We start from the raw sequence: 20132 nt of genomic DNA, 5'->3' as shown, positions 1-20132 counted from the left end.
CACCAGTTATTAATGATTGGTTCGGGAGTAAAACTGCTATGATATGACCTTGATTAGCATCAGCTTTTGGTGTCTAACTCGAAGAAACTTTCTCCATGAATGACCTGGCCCTTTTGGCAATGGTGTGGTTAAAATAAGCTCCATTATTCCAAGTTTTCCAGGTCGTTTACCCGTAAATGGGTGAAAGTGGTGCATGTTTAGTCAACACAAACAGGGTATTGTATGACAATGATTTTCTCATTTTCCTTCCACATAGCTCTACGGACATTAGTTTAATATGTTTTCCTCCCTATGGCTAAAATGAATTTCAGATTTTGTATTGCCTTAGCTCTGAATGTAACATTGTACAAGTTTTGCAAGTGACTGGGTGGAGGTTGATCACATGACTTCTTTATGTACATCACCAGCCACTGAGTGCCATCGTTTTCCGGTTATGCTTACAGTGTAATCTCCAGCCTGTAAATGATATAATACACTACTTGAACGCCTCTTCGAGCCCAGTTATCTTGTGTTGCCATTCTGTTCTTGTTGCTTGTATTTGCTGTGGTGTAGTTTCTAATACAGACTCCTCATCACAACTTTTAATTGTAATATCACAAACTCTGGGAGATACGAGTTGACACGAATTTTCTGTGTGATATGCTCGTCAAGAAAGTGCCAATTTCATAGGGATAAATTCCTTCCCAAGTATTAATAAGAAACGTGCGAGTCTTTGTGAAACTTTGACACAATGGAACCGCAGTCCTTGTTCGACCATGATGGATAAAAGGTCAGATAACCCTGCATCAAGGTATGGTCTCATTAAGACAGACTGAAAACTTTTTAGTATATGCCAGTCCATAGGAAAACGATTAACCCAATCTAGATCTATATTCTCTTTAATTTAATAAGATGGTCATATGCTTTTTACCATCCCCAATAACCACAACATGTGGATATTTAATTCCAACTTCATACACTGAATGCATTTTATCAAGTCATGTTCTGACACCTTCAGGAGAGTCGGGTGCAATGTCTAAAATGTCAATGACAAGTACTTTTGATTGTACTATTCAGTAGAAACTAGATGTTTTAGTCCAGAAAGATAAACGTGAGGCGTTTGTACGTGTACAGCATGCTTTGTGACTGTAGTAAAAAATATACTTTGTAAATCATCACAGGCATATTTCATCAACAGTAAAGATGTTCCTGTTTTAAGATAATAAATCAGACAACTTCCCCTTTCACATGTTTGCCTTACAGTGTATGGTGTACTACTAGCAGATGTTTGTGTCCTACTCTTGTTACTGTTGATACATCATGGGTGATTGGCAATGGGTAAACCATAGTAGAGGATGAGAATGCATTGCAAGCTGTGTGTGACAAGGACATTAATGGAGTTTTTATTCTGAAATGCAGTATTGTATACTGCCATTCTTAAAAAGAAATAATGCTGTGGCCTCATTTCAAGGAGTCCATCAAAATATTCTTTTTGATTGAGAAACAATTGATATGAAAACTCTTTCAGTGATATGAGATTCAAGTTGCTGTATGTGGAACCCCATTGATATATCTATTGCACACAGCCAAATAATGATTGTAATGTATTGCTACAGAATGGAATGGACTATTATCTTTAGTGACATTTGGTTTTAGGCAGATACCCTCAACGGTTGGAAAAGAAGAACGAGTAAAATGGAATGAATTGTGTGTGGTGCAGGCTTAACAGCTTAGATAGACACACCATTGAACCTTCGTGTTACTTGATTAGCTTTAACACTGATAAATTGAGTTCATATGCCAATGTTATTCACAGATACTATACTGAATGAACCAGTGAAATCCATCCCCCTTCTCAATTAATGAGTCACTTTTTTTTAGCTTGGAAACGCAATGAGGTGTCTTCACGTACAACGGCTCGAAACATGTTTAAACATTCAGTACTACAACTAGTATAGCTATCTAGTGTACTGGCAAGAAGTAAATATAATGGACGTAAACATTCTACATTATTGGTGTATGAATTGTCATGAGAAGGGGTATTACTTAAGTTAGTGCACAAGTGTCTGGCTTATTCCAATCAAACTCAAGTTTAATTTATACATTTCATTATTTGTCAATGTAAGCGAGAAAATAAAATTCCAAACTTGACGATCAACATAGTTGTCTATATATAAAGTCCGAGATATTAAGAATGCCACAATCTAATTGATTTATCTTATCCATCTGTATTATCTTCATACTCGTATCACTCATCTTAGATTTGATGCTCTTCTTAAGTTGTGGTATATGACAGTAGAACCCAGATTTTTGACCAAATCATCCTTGGATGTAATTAAACTCTAAATCTCGCGTTTCAATTGTAGTTGAACTTCATTCTCATGTGCATCATATAATGCAAAAAGCAGTGTCACACCACTACCACATCGCAATATCAAACTCCTATACTTCTTGAATGATTTATCTGATGAATTTGAAGGGTGGGACACATGGCCAATTTGGGTAACCAACCCCCTAGACGACTGTTCGGCAATATTATAATCAAAATCAGGAACACTGTATAAGGACCCATTAACTGACTGGTATGGTCTCAATATAATCAAATACTGTTCATATGCTGTTTTAAGAAGCACAGCCTTGTCTTTTAACAACGAATCAGAAACTAATTTTACTATTGTTAACTTTCAACTCTATTCACTAGAATAATAGATATCAGGACAGGCTACATTGGACAATTTGTCAACCAGAGATGACAGCACCTGTTTAGATTGGGCTCTTGCCTCAATGGCCTTTCCGCTGGCAGCAAAGTTATTGATACCTGCATAGCATTTGGGCATATTTCACTACCTTCTTTGAGTACAGTGTCCATAGTAATTAGGATGTGTTCAATGTATTAATTAGCAGTTACGAGATCTGGTACTTTACACAATTTATTTCCGTGAAGAACACAGGACATTCCATGAAATTAGCAAATTTATATAATATGCCATAACGTTGATGACAGAGTGACAAATCATAGGTGTGTGGAATATCTTCTGTTAAACCAAAACATTTGACAAAGTCAGACCATTCTGCATAACGACAACTGTGTTCAGCGTTGCTATCACACAAGTCAGCAGCTATAAGTATGCATTTATTATGTTTAGGTATACTGCTTTCACTGCATGATGTGGGCAAAATATTTGAATAACAATTTTTATCAAAATTGGCAAACGCATCCTTTTGTGCCAAATGACAGTAGCTGCCAGGTTTGCAGACAGAGCAAATCAAACAAGGCCCACGGTGAGGCGTTTCAGGGTGCACCTCTAAACTAGCTTTACGCTTTGGTTGCAGTTTAAAATAAAATGGGATTCAGATATTTTCAGAACAAAGTAGCTATACTTTGAGAATATACTAGTTTAAATATACTAGTAATTAATTAACAGATGAAGACGAACAGAAATTAGTTGAGGTCGTTCAAGGTCTTCACAGTTTGCATACACCACATGTCATTGGAATGCCATACGCCCGTGTATGACTATAGATGATGAAACTAGAAATCCAAGAACAATTGTTAATGAATACAATCAAGGAAAGAGGAGAAGTTAAGCCCAAGGGCAGTCATTCTGCACTGCAATGACGATAACAAACAAGATAGGATGAAAAACCACCAGGGGTGAAACAACACCAGATAAGCATGTAGTAATGCAAAAGCAGACCTCGTCTCAGCACACGATTGATACGTAACGGTCAAGTCAAACAAAACTGAACAAACTTTCTACAGTGGGACTGAAAGAACAGTAGAAAGTTGCTACAAAAATTACAAGGGAAACAAGCAGTGTAGAATCTGTGAATCGTCCCAATAATTCACAAATTACGGCAGCAAAACAATGACTGAACACTCTCTCCACAGCGATCATGCAACGTGGGAGACTGGAGAACCTTAGCTTCGAGATTTTACGTCACGTGTAGTCTCAGTGTTTGTTCATAGGGCAAAGTTCGCTCGACGCAATGATCCCGGGACCCGCCGTAGGCGACAGTATTTTCAAGCGAGGTCAATTTCGGATCACCAGGTCATTCTTAAACGCGTAATTAAGACTGAATCGAGAATCAATTTTGGGTGCCAGAAATCAACCATAGACGCTTATTTAGGTGTAATTTGCGCTGTCAAGACAAAGTTCAGGTATTAAAATAAGATTGACGACGTTTTCCTGGGAGAAAAAAGTGAAATATTTGTTGAAAAAAACGAAAATAAATTGACACGCAAAAAATCGTGACACCGATACCCACGGTTTCTGGTCAACTCGACTCCTGTATTAGTGTAGGTATTGGCGGGGTCGGTGACCCACTGCGTTGTCGATTTCACCTACTTAAGATATCATCGTGTGCACTATATGGTTAATGGCTACTACATTGTAGCAAGCGTACAAACCATGAGAGAATTTACCGTTAAGATATGTCCATTTCCACAGGCCAGTTAATATATGCAAAGATTAGAATGACAATGCACAGGTCAAGGGTTAATAATCGATATTCCGCCAACTGCGGGATAGCGCGAGAGTGAGATTACGCCATAGCAACGGTTGCTGGCAGGTCAAGCTTCAGAACAAAATGGCGTCGTGACATGTAAACCACACACGCGACTCGGCAACATTTATAACTGATTTTCGCTATTAATTGATCATGGATGCTTTTGAAAAGCTCACAGTCCCGAAGCTAAAAAACTTTCTTCGCAAATTTGGCGTGTCCACTGCAAATTATAAAAAGAATATTCTAGTTTCGCTTGCAAAAGCAGTCCACAGGTCAGGGCGAGACGAAGAATCTGATATGACAAGACGCAATCCAAAGAGGGACGTCAGTGACCGACTAAAACAGCTAGGATGTGATTTTACAGATCCTCTTACCCTCCCCGGTTACAGTACTGACTTTTCAGACGTTCCTGACTTTGGTTTGAGTGATGTTTTTAATTATCTTATGTGCCACAGATCTGACTATGACCGGAAGACGCTCCGAGCATACAAATCATTTGAGGACTACAAACTTTGTTTTGACGGACACGTCTTAGATTTACAATATTCGCATATTTCTCAGAGCAGCATGCTAGGGGCTTTTAAAGCTCAGGTGAAGCCGACCCAGGACAAAAGTACCTCAACAAGCCAACGTACAACTCATGGTTTCTTATAGACAAGGAACATTACGAAATAATGGATGCTTATTGTGAATGTCCTGGCAGGTAAGTGTAACTGTAATAATGTCATATTTATTAAAATCAATACCATTGCAGACCACTGTGTTAAGCATAAAATCGTAGCTGCTATGTTATATCTAACATCGTTTATCCACAAGGAGATTTACAAGAGCTCAGTAGTCCATTATTCACATAACAAAGGTTGCAAACACCAAACAAATCGGATAGTGAAAATTATTAAAACATTGATGATTGAGCAAAAATGTTAAAGGTCTACAGTCTATTTTATGTAAACTTAAGATGATGAAATATGTTTTACCATTGTCAATATTGGCTCTTTTATCAGTAGTCCTATATTAGAAATATTATTTTTGCATTTTATTTTATTTTTTAAGTTTGTTTTATTTTTATTTATACCTTACTAAACCCACAGATTGTTAAGCTGCATTATAAAGTTATACTTTTGACTCCAACCAAAATTATTTATTCTTACAGTGCAGATGGTGTATGTCGGCATATTGCTGCAGCCCTCTATGAATATGAAACATTTGAAAAGACTTCAGTCACTGATGGGCCCTGTCAGCTGTGCTCTCGCTATCGCTCGTAAATGTCGTAAATTACGAAATTTTGACAAGATTTACGAACAAAATAAATATCTATTAGTAGGGTTTACGAACACATTTTGTACAAAATACCCTTTGCAAATCGTCCTGATTTAATTGTCAAAACTTCACTGTGATCATCTCCCGTTTTACGGTTTGAGTGATTGTCATTTTAAAGTTAAACAATGTCCCGTCACTTCTGAGATTGCATCAATTGTTACACAGTGATCGCGATCGACACGGAAATGTTCTTGAATGCTTTTCCACTCTGAGGTTATTTTGGTGTCATCGCACATGCGTAGTTTAGTCGGGTCGGCATGCGTATCAAGATACCCCGCGGCATTACTCTCTGTATGGGACGGTTTCATGTCGCCCTGATCAAACACGTGATTCGTCTATTTATTGAAAATGGAGACGTCAAAAAAGAGCAGACGACTGCTTGACGATTATTTTTCACGACGAGATGGAGAAATCGCTAGATCGTGTTCAGAACCAGAAACCCCTGGCTGTTCTAACCCTGGCAGCACCAAGAAACGGAAAGTTGATCGTACTGCAGCACGATGTCAGACAGAATGGAAGGTGAGACAATGTTAGCGAATCGGTCGAAAAATATCTGTAATTTGTGTACCATTCTTACCGGGCATTTTAGTATTGAGATCGAGTTACAAGACCAAAATGTTATTAGTTATTTTTTTACTTTAATTCAGAAATTTCGATTAAAATGAATAGTCATTTTGTGTCATTATAAACGTCAACATGCGGGTTTGTAATGCACGATGAGCACGGGAGATTACATCACAATAACAATACAGCTTTTTGATTGGCCTAGATTTTTCTTCTGTGGGCGTCTGAGAAATTTCCCGGGAAAGTTTATTCACATGATTTAACGGCCCAAATGAGTTCAGTGCAGTAATCTAATATTTTTTTTGTGTCACATAATTTTATGTCCACTATTTGCTGTACTTATAGTTTAATATACTAGTGCCAATGGTATTTTATTCTTACTTTGTTTATTGTGTTTGTAAATGTTTTATGTGGTAATATATACCAAATTTCTTATTTCTTTAGATTACTTTTCCATGGTTAGAGTATAATATGGATACTAAAGTAATGACCTGTCAGTGGTGCATTAAAAGTGGAAAGGTGAATTCATTCACTAGTGGATGTGCTTATCTGACTAAAGATTACTGCACAAAGCATGCCAGAATTGCTGACCACAAGGCAGCTGCTGCTGCACAGGTGTATGCCCCGGCATTCAAAGAGGCATTTGCTAATGCAAGTACCAAAGAAGAAGCTACTATCAGGGCTGCTATGAAAAATATTTATTATTTGGCTAAGAAGAACTGCCCTAATGATCATTTCAGTGATCTTAATTGGTTAACTTTAATGCAGGTGAGAGGTAAGATACATGCAATAACCTTCTTCTGAATCAATACAGTCTTTATTCAGAACATGTGGCCTCTCTATATTTATTTTAAGGTTCATATATGTATACATAATTCATTGTTAGCTCCAAACAGTTACTGTCCTCAAATATTACCATTCACTGGCATGATATAGTTATTTAGCATTATATTTTTATCAATTTTAAATTGTGCTTTTATTTTGTCTTCATAGGGTTGTGATGATCTGAAAGGGTTGAATGTTGATTCCCACACAAACTACCAACATCCAGATTCCATTCATGCCTTCCAAGATGCCATGAAAGTAGTGATTGATGAAGAGCTGTTGTTAGAGCTAGAAGAATCCAAGTATTATGCTATTCTAATTGATGAAATGGCTGATATTGCCATGGACAAAACTGTAATAATATACTTGCGTTATATTGTCAAAGGTGTTGTTAAAATTAGGTTTTTTGAAGTAGTGGGTCTTCAGGAAGGAACTTCAGCTGATGACATTTATAACAGTGTTGTAAAAGTACTGAAGGATAAAGGTTTAGTACTGGAAAATATGTTTGCTTCTTCTACTGATGGGGCTAGTGTGATGACTGGGAAGCACAAGGGGGTGACAACACTTCTGAAAAACCAAGTGAATCCATTTTTGATAGCTACACACTGCATTGCACACCGCCTTGCCTTGGCTGCTTCCCAGGCATCACATTCGGTCTCATATATTGATAAATTTAAAGTTAAACTTAACCAAATTTATAATTATTTTCACTATTCCTCCAAACACAAATTAAAACTTGCTAGAATTTATTCTGTATTAAATATAGAATCCGTTAGGCAGTTCACAAGGCCCTGTGACACACGATGGTTGTCAGTTGGGGGAGCAGTGGATGCAGTCTTGGGTAACCTAGGTCCAATGATATTATGTTTAGCTGATGATGCATACCCAAATAGTGGGTCTGGTGATAGCACTGCAGTTGAGTTGTTAAAATTTGTTACCACTTATCAATTTCTAGCAACTCTGTATTTCATGTCAGATGTTTTAAAACAGTTAAACTTGTTAAGCAAGACTTTTCAAAAATCAGACAGTGATTGTTCAATATTGTATACATACATTACAGCAAAAACTGACACATTCCAAAATATGAAAGAAAATGCTGGTCCCAGATTGTTCAATTTCTTAAGTTTGGTGCCAGATGAACCCCCAGAATCTGGAAAGTTTTACATAAGAGTTCTTGATAAAGGAATCTCATTTTCAGTTGTTCTTGATGAAGGGGAGGAGGGAGTTGCTATTTTAGACAGTAAGAACTACAGGAAATTTTTTGAGAGTAGTCGAAAACACTATCTAGATAACTTAATTTCAAATCTCAAAGATAGGTTTGATAATCTTGGTCTTCTTGGTGCATTCAAAATATTTGTACCAAATAACCTACCACCTCCTTCTAGTGATGAATACAGAACATATGGAAATCAGGAAATAGAGATTTTATGTGAACATTATGGTGCTGAAAAGGCTACAGACAATAAAGTTTTTAGTCCAGTCATTGAAGCCAGTGATTTAAAGGATGAATGGTTAGATGTGAAGGGTATATTGTCAAGTAATTTTAGAGGCATGTCATTTCAAACAGCATGGCAGCAAATATTGTGTACTAATATTTTAAGTAGCTATCCAAATACAATTATATTAGCCAAAATAGCTCTTATTGTGCCAGTTAGTACAGCTGACTGTGAACGTGGGTTTTCACGTTATAATCTCATAAAAAATAAACTCAGAGCATCCTTAAAGGTGTCATCAGTTAGTTGTCTTATGACATTATCCTTAGAAACTCCAAGTTTAAGGGAGATGGATAGATTTAATTTCCATCGTGCTTTTGAAATATGGTGTGCAATGAAAAACAGACGAATATTTTCATCCGCTAACAATACTGTTGATATAACTGATAATAACAAACTGCTCTAAAAGTTATTAACCAGTTTACAAAATATGTCAAAAATGGCTTGTGTTCTAGGCAGTGAACTTGGTGAAGTTTTGAATGATGACTAATTTTCACACTCAGATAATCATGAATATGTTCATTTAATATTTCAAACATTCAAATAAAGGTTCTGGTGTCTACATTGTATATTTTTGTTGTGATGTTTTGTAGTACCATCATAAATGGTACATTTTGTGGAGCAGACTGCCTAATTTGATGTCACAAAATTATATCAGGTTGCACCAGCAAGCACCATTTTCAGCATGCTGTTCATGGTTCCAGACAAAGTTTACTAAAACTTTTTTGTCTTGATTAGTAAATTTACTATTACCTAGCAAATTCCAGAGAGAGCCCAGGTCAGTGGAAAAACGTTCAATGGGTCATGATGTGCCTCTTCCTGTGAAGAAACTAAGAATACAATCTGCTTGGTATGTTTATTATCACAGCTAATTAATATGTCCTCTGCAGTAGAACACTCTACTGTGTTTTTTTTTTAATTTCAACCTGTACTTTTTTCCAGTTATGGTGTACAGAACATTGCTCAGAGAGACAGTGATTTTGACCCGAGACACCCTGATGACAGAAGACCCCTGACACTATTGCAACAAGAGCAGTTTGCCAAGGATTTTGCAGAGGTGGGTCAAATGTCTAAATGCTGTTATTGTCAAACAAAAATATTTTTCATGATACAATTTAAGATTCTGTAATATTCATAAATTTAGTCCTGTATAAGAAATACTTTTCTTGTTTATTTTAGTTAGAAATCAATTTGTTTAAAATAGTTTCTACAAGTAAAACCAACATGCATCCCGCTCACAATTATCTAAAATTTTTAAAGATGGGAATTTTTATTTCAACTGTCCTACTTTTTAACTTTTTATTGCAGATAGTACCAACAGCTGCGGCTGTGTCCTTGCTGATGCCAATACAAAATTTGACACACAAAGTTACAAAGAATGAACCTAATGAAGCCTGCTTAAAGCTCTCAATGCCAACAGTTGCTTGCAACTTCTTAAAAACTCACCTACCTGGTAACTAGGATTAGCCTGCATGTTTATGGACAGTGTGCATTACACAGATGAGGAAGTTAACTTTATTGAAGCACAGACAGCTGGACAGAGTGACAATTCAACTTGGCATGCCATGAGAAAAGGTGTCATAACTGCTTCTATTTTTAAGCATGTTTCAACCAGAGCAACCACACTACTGAAAAACCCCTCTGCAGACCCCAACAAAATTATTAATAAAATCATGGGATGTGCACCTGCCCCTCCAGAGGATCTGCAAGCCTTACAGTCGGGCCGAAAAAAGGAGAAGAAAGCTCGTGAAATTTACATTCTCATTGAAAGAAAGAAACATGGGAATTTAAAAGTCAGAGTGCCTGGTCTCAAAGTTGACATTAGTAAGCCATTCCATTGGTTGCTCTGCTGATGGTGTAGTAACCTGTCTCTGCAAGTCTGCTCGTAAACCAACACTTTTAGAAATCAAATGCCTCTTTTCTAAAAGACTTCAGTCACCCAAGGATGCTGCCAAAGATAGGTGATGATGTGAAGTGGAAGGAATATTGTTGGGGATTCAGCAGAAGCTAGATTATGTTTTAGTCCAGAAAGATAAACTTCAGGCGTTTGTACATTAAGCATGCTTTGTGACTATGTATTGACAAATTTTACTTTGTAAATCATCAGACATTTTTCATCAATAGTAAATAGTGTTTCTGGTTGAAGAAAATGAATCAGACCAGTGTATGGTGTACTACTAGCACGTGTTCGTGCCCTACTCTTCCTTGTTACTGTTGATACATCATGGGTGATTGGTAATGAGTAAACCATAGAAAATGGGATATTCTGTGCATGATTTAAGTCCTTACGTGTGGCTTCAATGTCCAATAGAGGATCAGAATGCATTGCAAGCTGTTTCTCGTCAAAAAGTAATGAATAATGTGTGGCAAGATGAGGTACATTAATAGGTTCTTTATTCTGAAATGCAGTAAACCCAAACTTTGCTCATGACACCTTTGTCACGGTTAAAACACACACAACTAGGACAGAAAACAAAACTGCAATAGACATTTCTGCAGTTCTCATTCTTCACAGAATCTATGAAAATCACGAAATTGTGTTCTGACATTCTTAAAAAAGAAATAATGCTGTGGCCTCATTTTCAGGCAGTCTATCAAAATATTCTTTTTGATTGAGCAACAATTGATATGAAAACTCTTTCAAAAGGTCACTGATATGAGATTGAAGTTGCTGCATTTCGTGTGACAATGGAAACCCATTGATATCTCTATTGCACACAGCCAAATAATGGTTGTAATGTATTGCTACAATATGGAAGAAACTATTATCTTTAGTGACATGAATTGGTTTTAGGCAGATACCCTCACCGGTTGTAAAATGGAGTAAAATGTAACATACTCATCAGTACTGCAATGAATTGTGTGTGGTGCAGGCTAAACAGCTTAGATAGATACACCATTGAACACCATTCATGTAACTTGATTATCTTTAACAGTAGCATATGAACTCATTTTATCAATGTTGCCCACATATATTATACTGAATGAACCGTCAGTGAAATCCATCCCTTTTTCAATTAATAAGGTGCCTTTACATACAACTACTCCAAACATGTTGAAAATATGCAAACATTCAGTTCTACTACTAGTATAGCTATCTAGTGTACTGGCAAGAAGTAAATATAATGGACGTACACATTCTACATTATGGATGTATGCAAGACGGCTGTTCAAGTAAATGTGAATTGTCACGAGAAGGTGTATTACGTAGTGCACCAGTGTATGGCTTATCCCAATCAAACTCATCAAGTTTAAATTGGTTAAATTTCGATATTTCATTATTTGTCAATGTAAGCGATGTCAATGTAAAATCCCAAATTTGAGGATCAACATAGTTGACTATAAAGTCCAAGATATTAAGATTGCTACAATCTAGTTGATTTATCTTACCCATCTTCATACTCATACCACTGATTTTGGATCTTAGATGTTATACTGCTGTTCTTAAGTTGTGGTATGACAGTTGAGCCCAGGTTTATGACAACTCATCCTTAGATGTAGTTAAACTAACTCTCAATTTCGCGTTTTAATCATGTAATGCAAAAAACCGGGATCTTGTCACATCACTACCATATCGCAATATCAAAGTCTTGTACTTCTTGGCTGATTTATCTGATAAATTTGACACACGGGGGGAGCACATGGCCAAGTTAATTAACCAATCACCTAGACGACAGTTTGGCAATATTATAATCAGGAACACCCAGACCAGACCAAGACACTGACCGATAAGGTCTCTGTGTTTTATCCAATATAAACAAATACTGTCCATATGCTATTTTAAGAAGAACAGCCTTATCAGAAACTAATTTTACCTTTGTTAACTTTACACTATATTCACTACAGGAATATATATCAGGACAAACCACATTGAAAATTTGTCAACCAGAGATGACGACACCTGTTTAGATTGGGCTCTTGCCTCAATGGCCTTTCCCCTGACAGCAAAGTTATTGATACCTGTTAGCATTCGGGCATATGTTACTACTTTCTGAGAGTAACGTATCCGTAGTATTTGGGACGTGTTGAATGTATAATTTAGCAGTTACGATATCTGTTACTTTACAAGATTTATTTTCGTGAAGGACACTGATAGTACATTCCATGAAATTAACAAATTTATGTAATATGCCATACTGTTGATGACAAATCATGGGTGTAATATTTTCTGTTAAACCAAAACCAATGTCAGGTCATTCTGCAAAATGACAACTGTGTTGAACCTTGTTATGTTTAGGTATCCTGCTTTCACTGCATGATGTGGGCAAAAACATTTTAATAACAACTTTTAAAAAAATTGGCAAACACGTTATCATTTCGTGTCAAATGATAGTAGTTGCCAGGTCTGCTGACAGAGCAAATCACACAAGGTCCACATTGAGGCATTTCAAGGTGCACCTCTAAACTAGCTTTATGCTTTGGTATAGTTGTATTTTAAAATAAAATGGGATTCAGATATTTTCAGAACAAAGTAGCTATACTTTGGGAATATACTAGTGTAAATATACTAGTAATTAATTAACCAGAAATCCAAGAACAATTGTGACTGAATATAAGCAAGAAAAGAAGAGAAGGTACTCTACACTGCAATGACGATAAAAACAAGATAGGATGAAACCCCAGGAGTTAAACAACACCAGATAAGCATGTAGCAATGCAGGCGATGTAGAATCTGTGAATCCTCGCAAGAATTCACAAATTTCGGCAGCAAAACAATGATTGAACACTCTCCACAGCGACCATGCAAGTACTATATGCAACATGGGAGACTGGAGAGCCCTCGCTTCGAGATTTCACGTCACGTGTAGTCTCAGTGTTTGTTCATAGGGCAAAGTTCGCTCGACGCAATGATCCCGGGACCCGCCGTAGGCGACAGTATTTTCAAGCGAGGTCAATTTCGGATCACCAGGTCATTCTTAAACGCGTAATTAGGACTGAATGGAGAATCAATTTTGGGTGCCAGAAATCAACCATAGATGCTTATAATTATTTAGGTGTAATTTGCGCTGTCAAGACAAAGTTCATGGTAATAAAATAACATTGACGACGTTTTCCTGTAGGTATAGGCGGTGTCGGTGACCCACTGCGTTGTCGATTTCACCTACTTAAGATATCCTCGTGTGCACTATATGGTTAATGGCTACTACATTGTAGCAAGCGTACAAACCATGAGAGGATTTCCTTTAAGATCTGTCCATTTTCGCAAGCCAGTTAATATGTGCAAAGATTAGAACGACAATGCACAGGTCAAGGGTTAATCAATGACAACCCCTTATTAAGGCGGAGTTACATGGGTTTTTGGGAGGAGCTGTGTAGAGTTGTCAACAAATTATGTAAACAATTAAATACGCTTTAATCATCCACACTCACTCTAAAAGGTAATTTAAAAGTAGTTATTTTTATTTTCATCTTTTTATACGTAGTTTTAATTTTGTAGTTAGTTATTTTTGTCTGTTTTTCTTTCATTTGTATAACCATAAAGCTATACCTGTAATAAGTTTTTATGTACTAGTTTTTTGAAAACTGTTGTCACCGTAGACATACTTGTAGTTATATATAGCCATGACTTTCACACCACTAGTTACTTTTACTTGGAGTATACAATTAAAATGTTAGTGACAAGTTGAAATATATCTGTGGAAGGGGTGTTGTATATGGACAGGCGCGTTGTTCTTAAGTGGTTAAGGCATTGTTTTACATAAAACTTAGTATATTGTGTGAATTTACCAAGTATGCTATACAAATACTCAGTGTATATATACTGTTAGAACCGGTAATGAATAGACAGGAAATCATGCTGCCTGTACCTGCTCCAAGACCATTCCATTATCGTCTGGGTCAAGGGTCAACTCCATAGCCCTGTACTCCATTGACCCTATTCTCCTTCTCTTTTAATATTAATGAAGATTTTTAGTCACACTTTTGCCAAAATATGTAAAGAACTTTATGTATATGCTGATTTAAGTTTGATAACGAATTTATTACATTAATACAGCCAAGTACCAATGCTACACTGAAACGACCTGTGTTATTCTTATCACATGCTACTCGTCCTTATTAAACAATATTTAATATTTCCAAGTGTTCAAAATCACTGACTAAAAAAATGAAAAAATACTTTTTCAGTAATGAATACAGATATCTGCATACATGTATACATGTATTAAGTGGGTGTTAATGAATACATTGAATTGAATAAATAAATTTGCATCCAATTATCGCCATTTTGAAACAATTGTTTGTTATTATTATGTGATGTCAGTCTGTTGATGGATGACTTAATTCTCCTGAGATGTTGAACTATTTGCCTTTGGTATTTAGGTGCCTCTGGGGTTGGAGATTGGGATTTGTTAATAATATTATCAGCAATATTTACAAATATTCAACAAATTTAATGTTCCAATTAGCAATAACTGAAGCCCCACAGCTATTTCAAAAAATTCAGAAGAATTGTTGTTAGTCTCCATTTTTTAATGTGTATACTATTCTGTTTTCTTTTAGGAACCACTGGCACAGCATGGTATGTTCCGTATTACATTATTGATGGCAAATGATATGTTAAAATTAATGAGGCATTTACTGCAGTGCCATTGTTTGATTTATCAAAATGGAAAGAAGAGATGCGAGGAGTTGAAACAGTGTCTAAACATCTTCACCTGTTTGAATTGTCGTCAGAAGAAAGTTTATATATACATGCTAACAAAACGTCGGACATCTTTCTCAGTAGAAGCTTTCTCTTCCTTGGTGCTGACAAAGATAACCTCAGTTACTTTCTGATCGTAATGTGTACTATGATATGATGAACTCAGTGTCTATATTCCTGGTTAAGCAGCTACAAGTACATGATCATACTGGTATAAGGGCAGTTGGAAAAGAAGCACCAGTACTGAATTCGGTGCCTGTCAAGCGTGTGGCACCAGAATCCCAACTACCAAAAAAGAAGCAAAAATCAATCTCTGACAAGAAAAGAAGAAACTACAAAACAACATCATCATTCCTGGAAATTGAACAAGAAAAAGGTGGATCCTACAGAAACAGCGAGTTACACAGCAGAGTGGCAGAACAGAAAAAAAACATGTTGTGGATATAGTGGAAAGAGTACTTGGTGGTGTGGAAGACTTCATCATTGCACAGTTATTAAGTGTCTCTGGCCATGTTGGCAATACCAGTAATGCACGCTCTACATGGCAAGGCACCCTTTCATATCAGAACATTATACAGTTCCTCAAAACTGCATGAATAAGACATGGAAAAGCCAAATGTGCCTCTATACTGGAATATATTATAAACCACGAAGCTGCACACCAAAATAACAGAATTGGAGATGCTGAAAATAATTGACACACACAACAGCGTCAATGATGTAATTGGATGCATTTGGAAGAAGCTGACTGGTTTTATTCCATCCATTTCTTCTATCAAGCAGTTGAGAAGAAAATAATGCTACCACAGAAGACAGTCACTGGTATCAAAGTAATCCTGAATTTCCACTCTTTTTGTTGAAAGTTTCTATTTCTTTGTAGTATGTCATATACTCATATACAAGTTCATTTACAAGAGATTTGAATGTTGTTATTGTATATTTTTTGTTTAACTGTCCCATAAAATCACTGTTGGCATGTCGGAGAGCACACTGCATAAGATGTAATGACAACTTACAACATTTTCATCACAGTATTTTCTTTTTTCAAGACAACAATGAAGAGCACCATCTTCATCTAGCATCCAGCCTGCAACAGGTTTGAACTGTTTAATAGCGTGTACATCATTCCATTGAACATCTCTAGGAACAATTCTACTGTTTCACTATTTTCTTGTTCACAGTCCATTCAGGCTAACCAAACGACCCTTTTCAACAAAGGATGGTAAGTACTCGCACTAACACTTTTGAGTTTGTCTCTTCGACTTGACTCTGTTGTGCTTAAAATCCATGAAACACCATTCAGCACACATCAAGTGTTCTGTGTCCATAATAAGTGTGGCTGTTTTCAGTCCCTCCACGGATGACTTGATAGTTTGATACTGTTCTGGACAGTCGGTTTGAAACTTGTGTTTAGATATTTTACCATCTTTGCAGGTTGACTGAATTACGAACCACACGCCATTTCGTTGTTCTTTTATTTGATAGCTGTATAATAATACAATTTGTTTGATGCTTCTTGGCTTCTAAGTGTCCTGTATTTCATATTTCTTGCTTGCATTTTTTCAGACAAATTGAATGCAGGTTCTTCTATTTCGTCACAACACTTTGCATTTTGTACAGCACTCGTAAAAATATGTGAAGATAGCTCACACAGCTTTTTATTGGGATTGTTTTTTCACTGCTCCTGCATTTCAGAATGGAGTATAGGTTGCTTTACAGGGTTACAAGTATGCATGCCATAATGGCAAATAGTTACTGTATTGCTATTTGGGGGGAATTCCCATATTTTTACAGTATTGCATGCAAAATATTTTTATTTCATGCTCACATTTTCCGCAAACAGTATCTTTGTCCTGTTTCAGATAATGCCTGAAATTTCATAATTTGTGTCAGGAATGAAAATTCATTTGCTGGTATTACCCTTCCTTTTACTGGAACATTTCCCTGGTCAGACCATTCAGAAGCAGCACTGTCACTGCTAAGAGGTTTTCAATACCCTTACCTTGCTTTTGGGATGATAAATCATGAAACAGGAGATCAATCACTTGGTTGCTAATATCCGAATTATTATCTGATAATACAGTCATACAATTTGTCTTTTTTCTCCATTTCACACTTTCAATATCAGAAATTGCCATGTACTGTTGCCTATCAATGATGCCACCATTCTTCACATCTACTGAATCAGCATCAGACAATTTTATCTTACCTTCATGTTGATCACTGTTACTTAAAATAGTTTTATTATCTTGCAGCTCTCCCAATGCATTACCACATTCTATACAAAAAAAATCTAAGAAGATATATCAAAACACACACAAGTTGGAGTTTACTTCATTCAAAAGATGCCATATTTATTGGACCAGAGATCGATACAATTAACAATAATGTTGTCTGCTGTGAATGTCATGTACAGAGTGAAGTGGAAGATACTCTATGACAGGAACAGATGTGTTAAAGGCCATGGACAATTTAAGCAGTTGCGTTGTAGTTAAAGATGACATAGCCCCATAGTTGATTTGTTTTGAATTCAAAATATTTCTATAACCTGGTTAACAGTGGGTCAGTTTGTATTTACTTTGGTAAAGTTATTTCAGAAATAATGACAGAAACAAAAAGACTGGAATTTGACATTGCTGCCGGACTATGGGGTGAGATTAGTGCCAAAATTAAATATTTTCTAATTTCTTCATTCATTATTTTATAATTACTACTATTATTATAATTTATAATTATTATACCATTATTATTTCATTGTGTTACATTATTTCTACATTATTTTATCATTATTGTGAATTTCTTTTGCCATTATTATTTTATTATTCTTTCGTTGTTATTTTATCAATAATAAATAAACAGCCCCCTAAGCTAGCACCAAAATGATTATCACCTTTAGGAAGCACGTTGGATGAGTGTAAACGCAATATTTATTTATTTGTTTTTGATTATTTCATGTAGCCGTCAACAAACTCATGATATGAAACTCATGCTGAATAATAGGAAATATTTGCCAACCCGTAAAATGAAAGACAACAATGAAAGAGGCACAAGGGGGTCTTATCCTGTCATGGCCGCTTGCGGGAGAGAACGTGTTCATGTGAGTTCGGATGCAGACTCAGATAGCATCAGAGATGCCTGCAATTATTTAAGAAGCGCTAGTGATATTTTACATAGATCAGTTGCAATTCAAGAAGCACCATATGCATCTCGCAGTCTCAAGCTACAAAGTTGTTGTCGAGGGCGTCACCACGTGATGATGCGCGTACTGTGTCCGGTGTGTCTCTGTCATTAGATCTGGGCACCACCATCAGAGACGAAACTTTTGGAAGACGTCGTTATGGGGAAGTTTCCCGATCATCTTCAAGCACCAGAAGATGTGGCCCGAGAAGACGTCATGCAGTTCGTCATGGTCAGGGCGACAGTAACGTATCTCATCCATCATGGTCACAAGTATGGATAGCCCTAGCTTCTACTGATTGGTAGCATTGGTCGCCAGGTCCAGAAGATAGACGATTACTGATCAAAGCGGGATTAGCGGAAAGGAAATTACGCATGCCTATTGGACTTGATAGTGCTGCTGAAGTTGTGAATTTTTTGTTTAAAGCATATTCAAAATTAGAATTTTTTTTTACCCAATATGCAGATAGTCTTCTCATAAAAGAATTCCCATTTACAGCCCCAAATGCATCTATATATGAAAAATTAAAGCAATCTGCTCCATCAAAGTTTTGAAGTCAATTACTTCATACACAGAAACCTTGTCTAAGACCTGTGTTATTATTACTTTAAGTTGCATAAAATCGATACTAAATGAACATTCCTCATAGACGTCCACTACAAACACCTACAGGGTACAGTTTGGTATAACAAAAATAATAATGAAACAATTCAGTATAAATACAAATCTGAAGATAATGTCCCCAATTTAACCAAAATAATAACCAGTCGAATTATGGTCGGATTAACTTGTAAATAAATCAAATTGTTTTGGAGGGTTACAACATTTTTATTTTTTTCTGAAGGATGGGGCATCCTGTTTTACAATTGTGAATACTAGGGGGTCAAATTATTTTTGTTGAAAGCACAACTTATTGAATTATAACTGAATATGAATTAGAGAAAATCAGACTGAAAAAATGATTACCATCCACTTGACCATAAATGTACTCATTGTGTATTAGCTGAAGTGGTCAACCAAAGAAGAGTAAACGATGCCGAAATAGGCTCTGTCATCCCAGATTCAACCCCGCTAGCTGATCCAGTCAACAATGCCGAAATGGACATGAACATTTCATATGAAATTCCAGGCCAGACTCAACACGAAGATAGCATGGGTTAACGGTATCAACTTCAAAGTGTCAAGAGGTCTCAGAAAAAAATTGGAGTGACAGAACAGACAAGACCATCAATTGTCGAAGCACGGTGTTGCAGACGGGTGATAATTTTGTCCCCTGCATGCATGGTCACAACCACCCAATTGAAAACAGAAGTTGAAAATGAAGAAGGTGGCAACAGGCGAATTATTTAAATCCGTCAGTACACTATACGAGCAGGTATTTTCTAGAAGAACAGCAGACAATCGGTCACAGTCATCAGCATGTATACCTGATGAAGCCAATCTAGTAAGAGTTGCAAATCGTAATAGACAACACATGCGTCCAGAAGAACCCAGAGACATTGATTTTAATATTGCCCACAACTTCCTGCAGAAAGACATCGTATTTGAGGACACACGTCATCAAGTTTTCTACACCCCGGATCAACATGAAGTACTGAGCCTGGGAAGTCATGGCATATGG

At 36.5% G+C, this 20132-nt stretch overlaps 1 protein-coding gene and 1 pseudogene across 1 annotated transcript; both read left to right on the top strand.

Annotated features, from left to right (window-relative positions):
* The first annotated feature begins 6156 nt into the window (after nucleotides 1-6156).
* On the top strand, nucleotides 6157-9096 carry LOC102807375 (E3 SUMO-protein ligase KIAA1586-like). The gene is made up of 3 exons (XM_085492350.1): nucleotides 6157-6327; nucleotides 6817-7140; nucleotides 7366-9096. The coding sequence occupies exons 1-3, from the start codon at nucleotides 6157-6159 to the stop codon at nucleotides 9094-9096; spliced, it is 2226 nt and encodes a 741-aa protein (XP_085348476.1).
* Nucleotides 9097-9487: 391 nt separating this feature from the next.
* On the top strand, nucleotides 9488-10748 carry LOC144363036 (uncharacterized; annotated as a pseudogene).
* Nucleotides 10749-20132: the final 9384 nt, after the last annotated feature.

The sequence above is a fragment of the Saccoglossus kowalevskii genome, chromosome 17 (genome assembly GCF_978046115.1).
Source record: "Saccoglossus kowalevskii chromosome 17, keSacKowa6.1, whole genome shotgun sequence".
Lineage (NCBI taxonomy): Eukaryota > Metazoa > Hemichordata > Enteropneusta > Harrimaniidae > Saccoglossus > Saccoglossus kowalevskii.
Note: the sequence above shows the minus strand (reverse complement) of the source record. Positions and strands in the feature narration are given on the sequence as shown.

What these genes read in the sequence shown, in the direction of transcription:
- LOC102807375 (XM_085492350.1), top strand. Translation starts at nt 6,157, where the DNA reads ATGGAGACGTCAAAAAAGAGCAGACGACTGCTTGACGATTATTTTTCA. An exon ending in GATGTCAGACAGAATGGAAG is followed by an intron (nt 6,328 to 6,816) that starts GTGAGACAATGT and finishes TTATTTCTTTAG; the next exon opens with ATTACTTTTCCATGGTTAGA. An exon ending in ATTGGTTAACTTTAATGCAG is followed by an intron (nt 7,141 to 7,365) that starts GTGAGAGGTAAG and finishes TTGTCTTCATAG; the next exon opens with GGTTGTGATGATCTGAAAGG.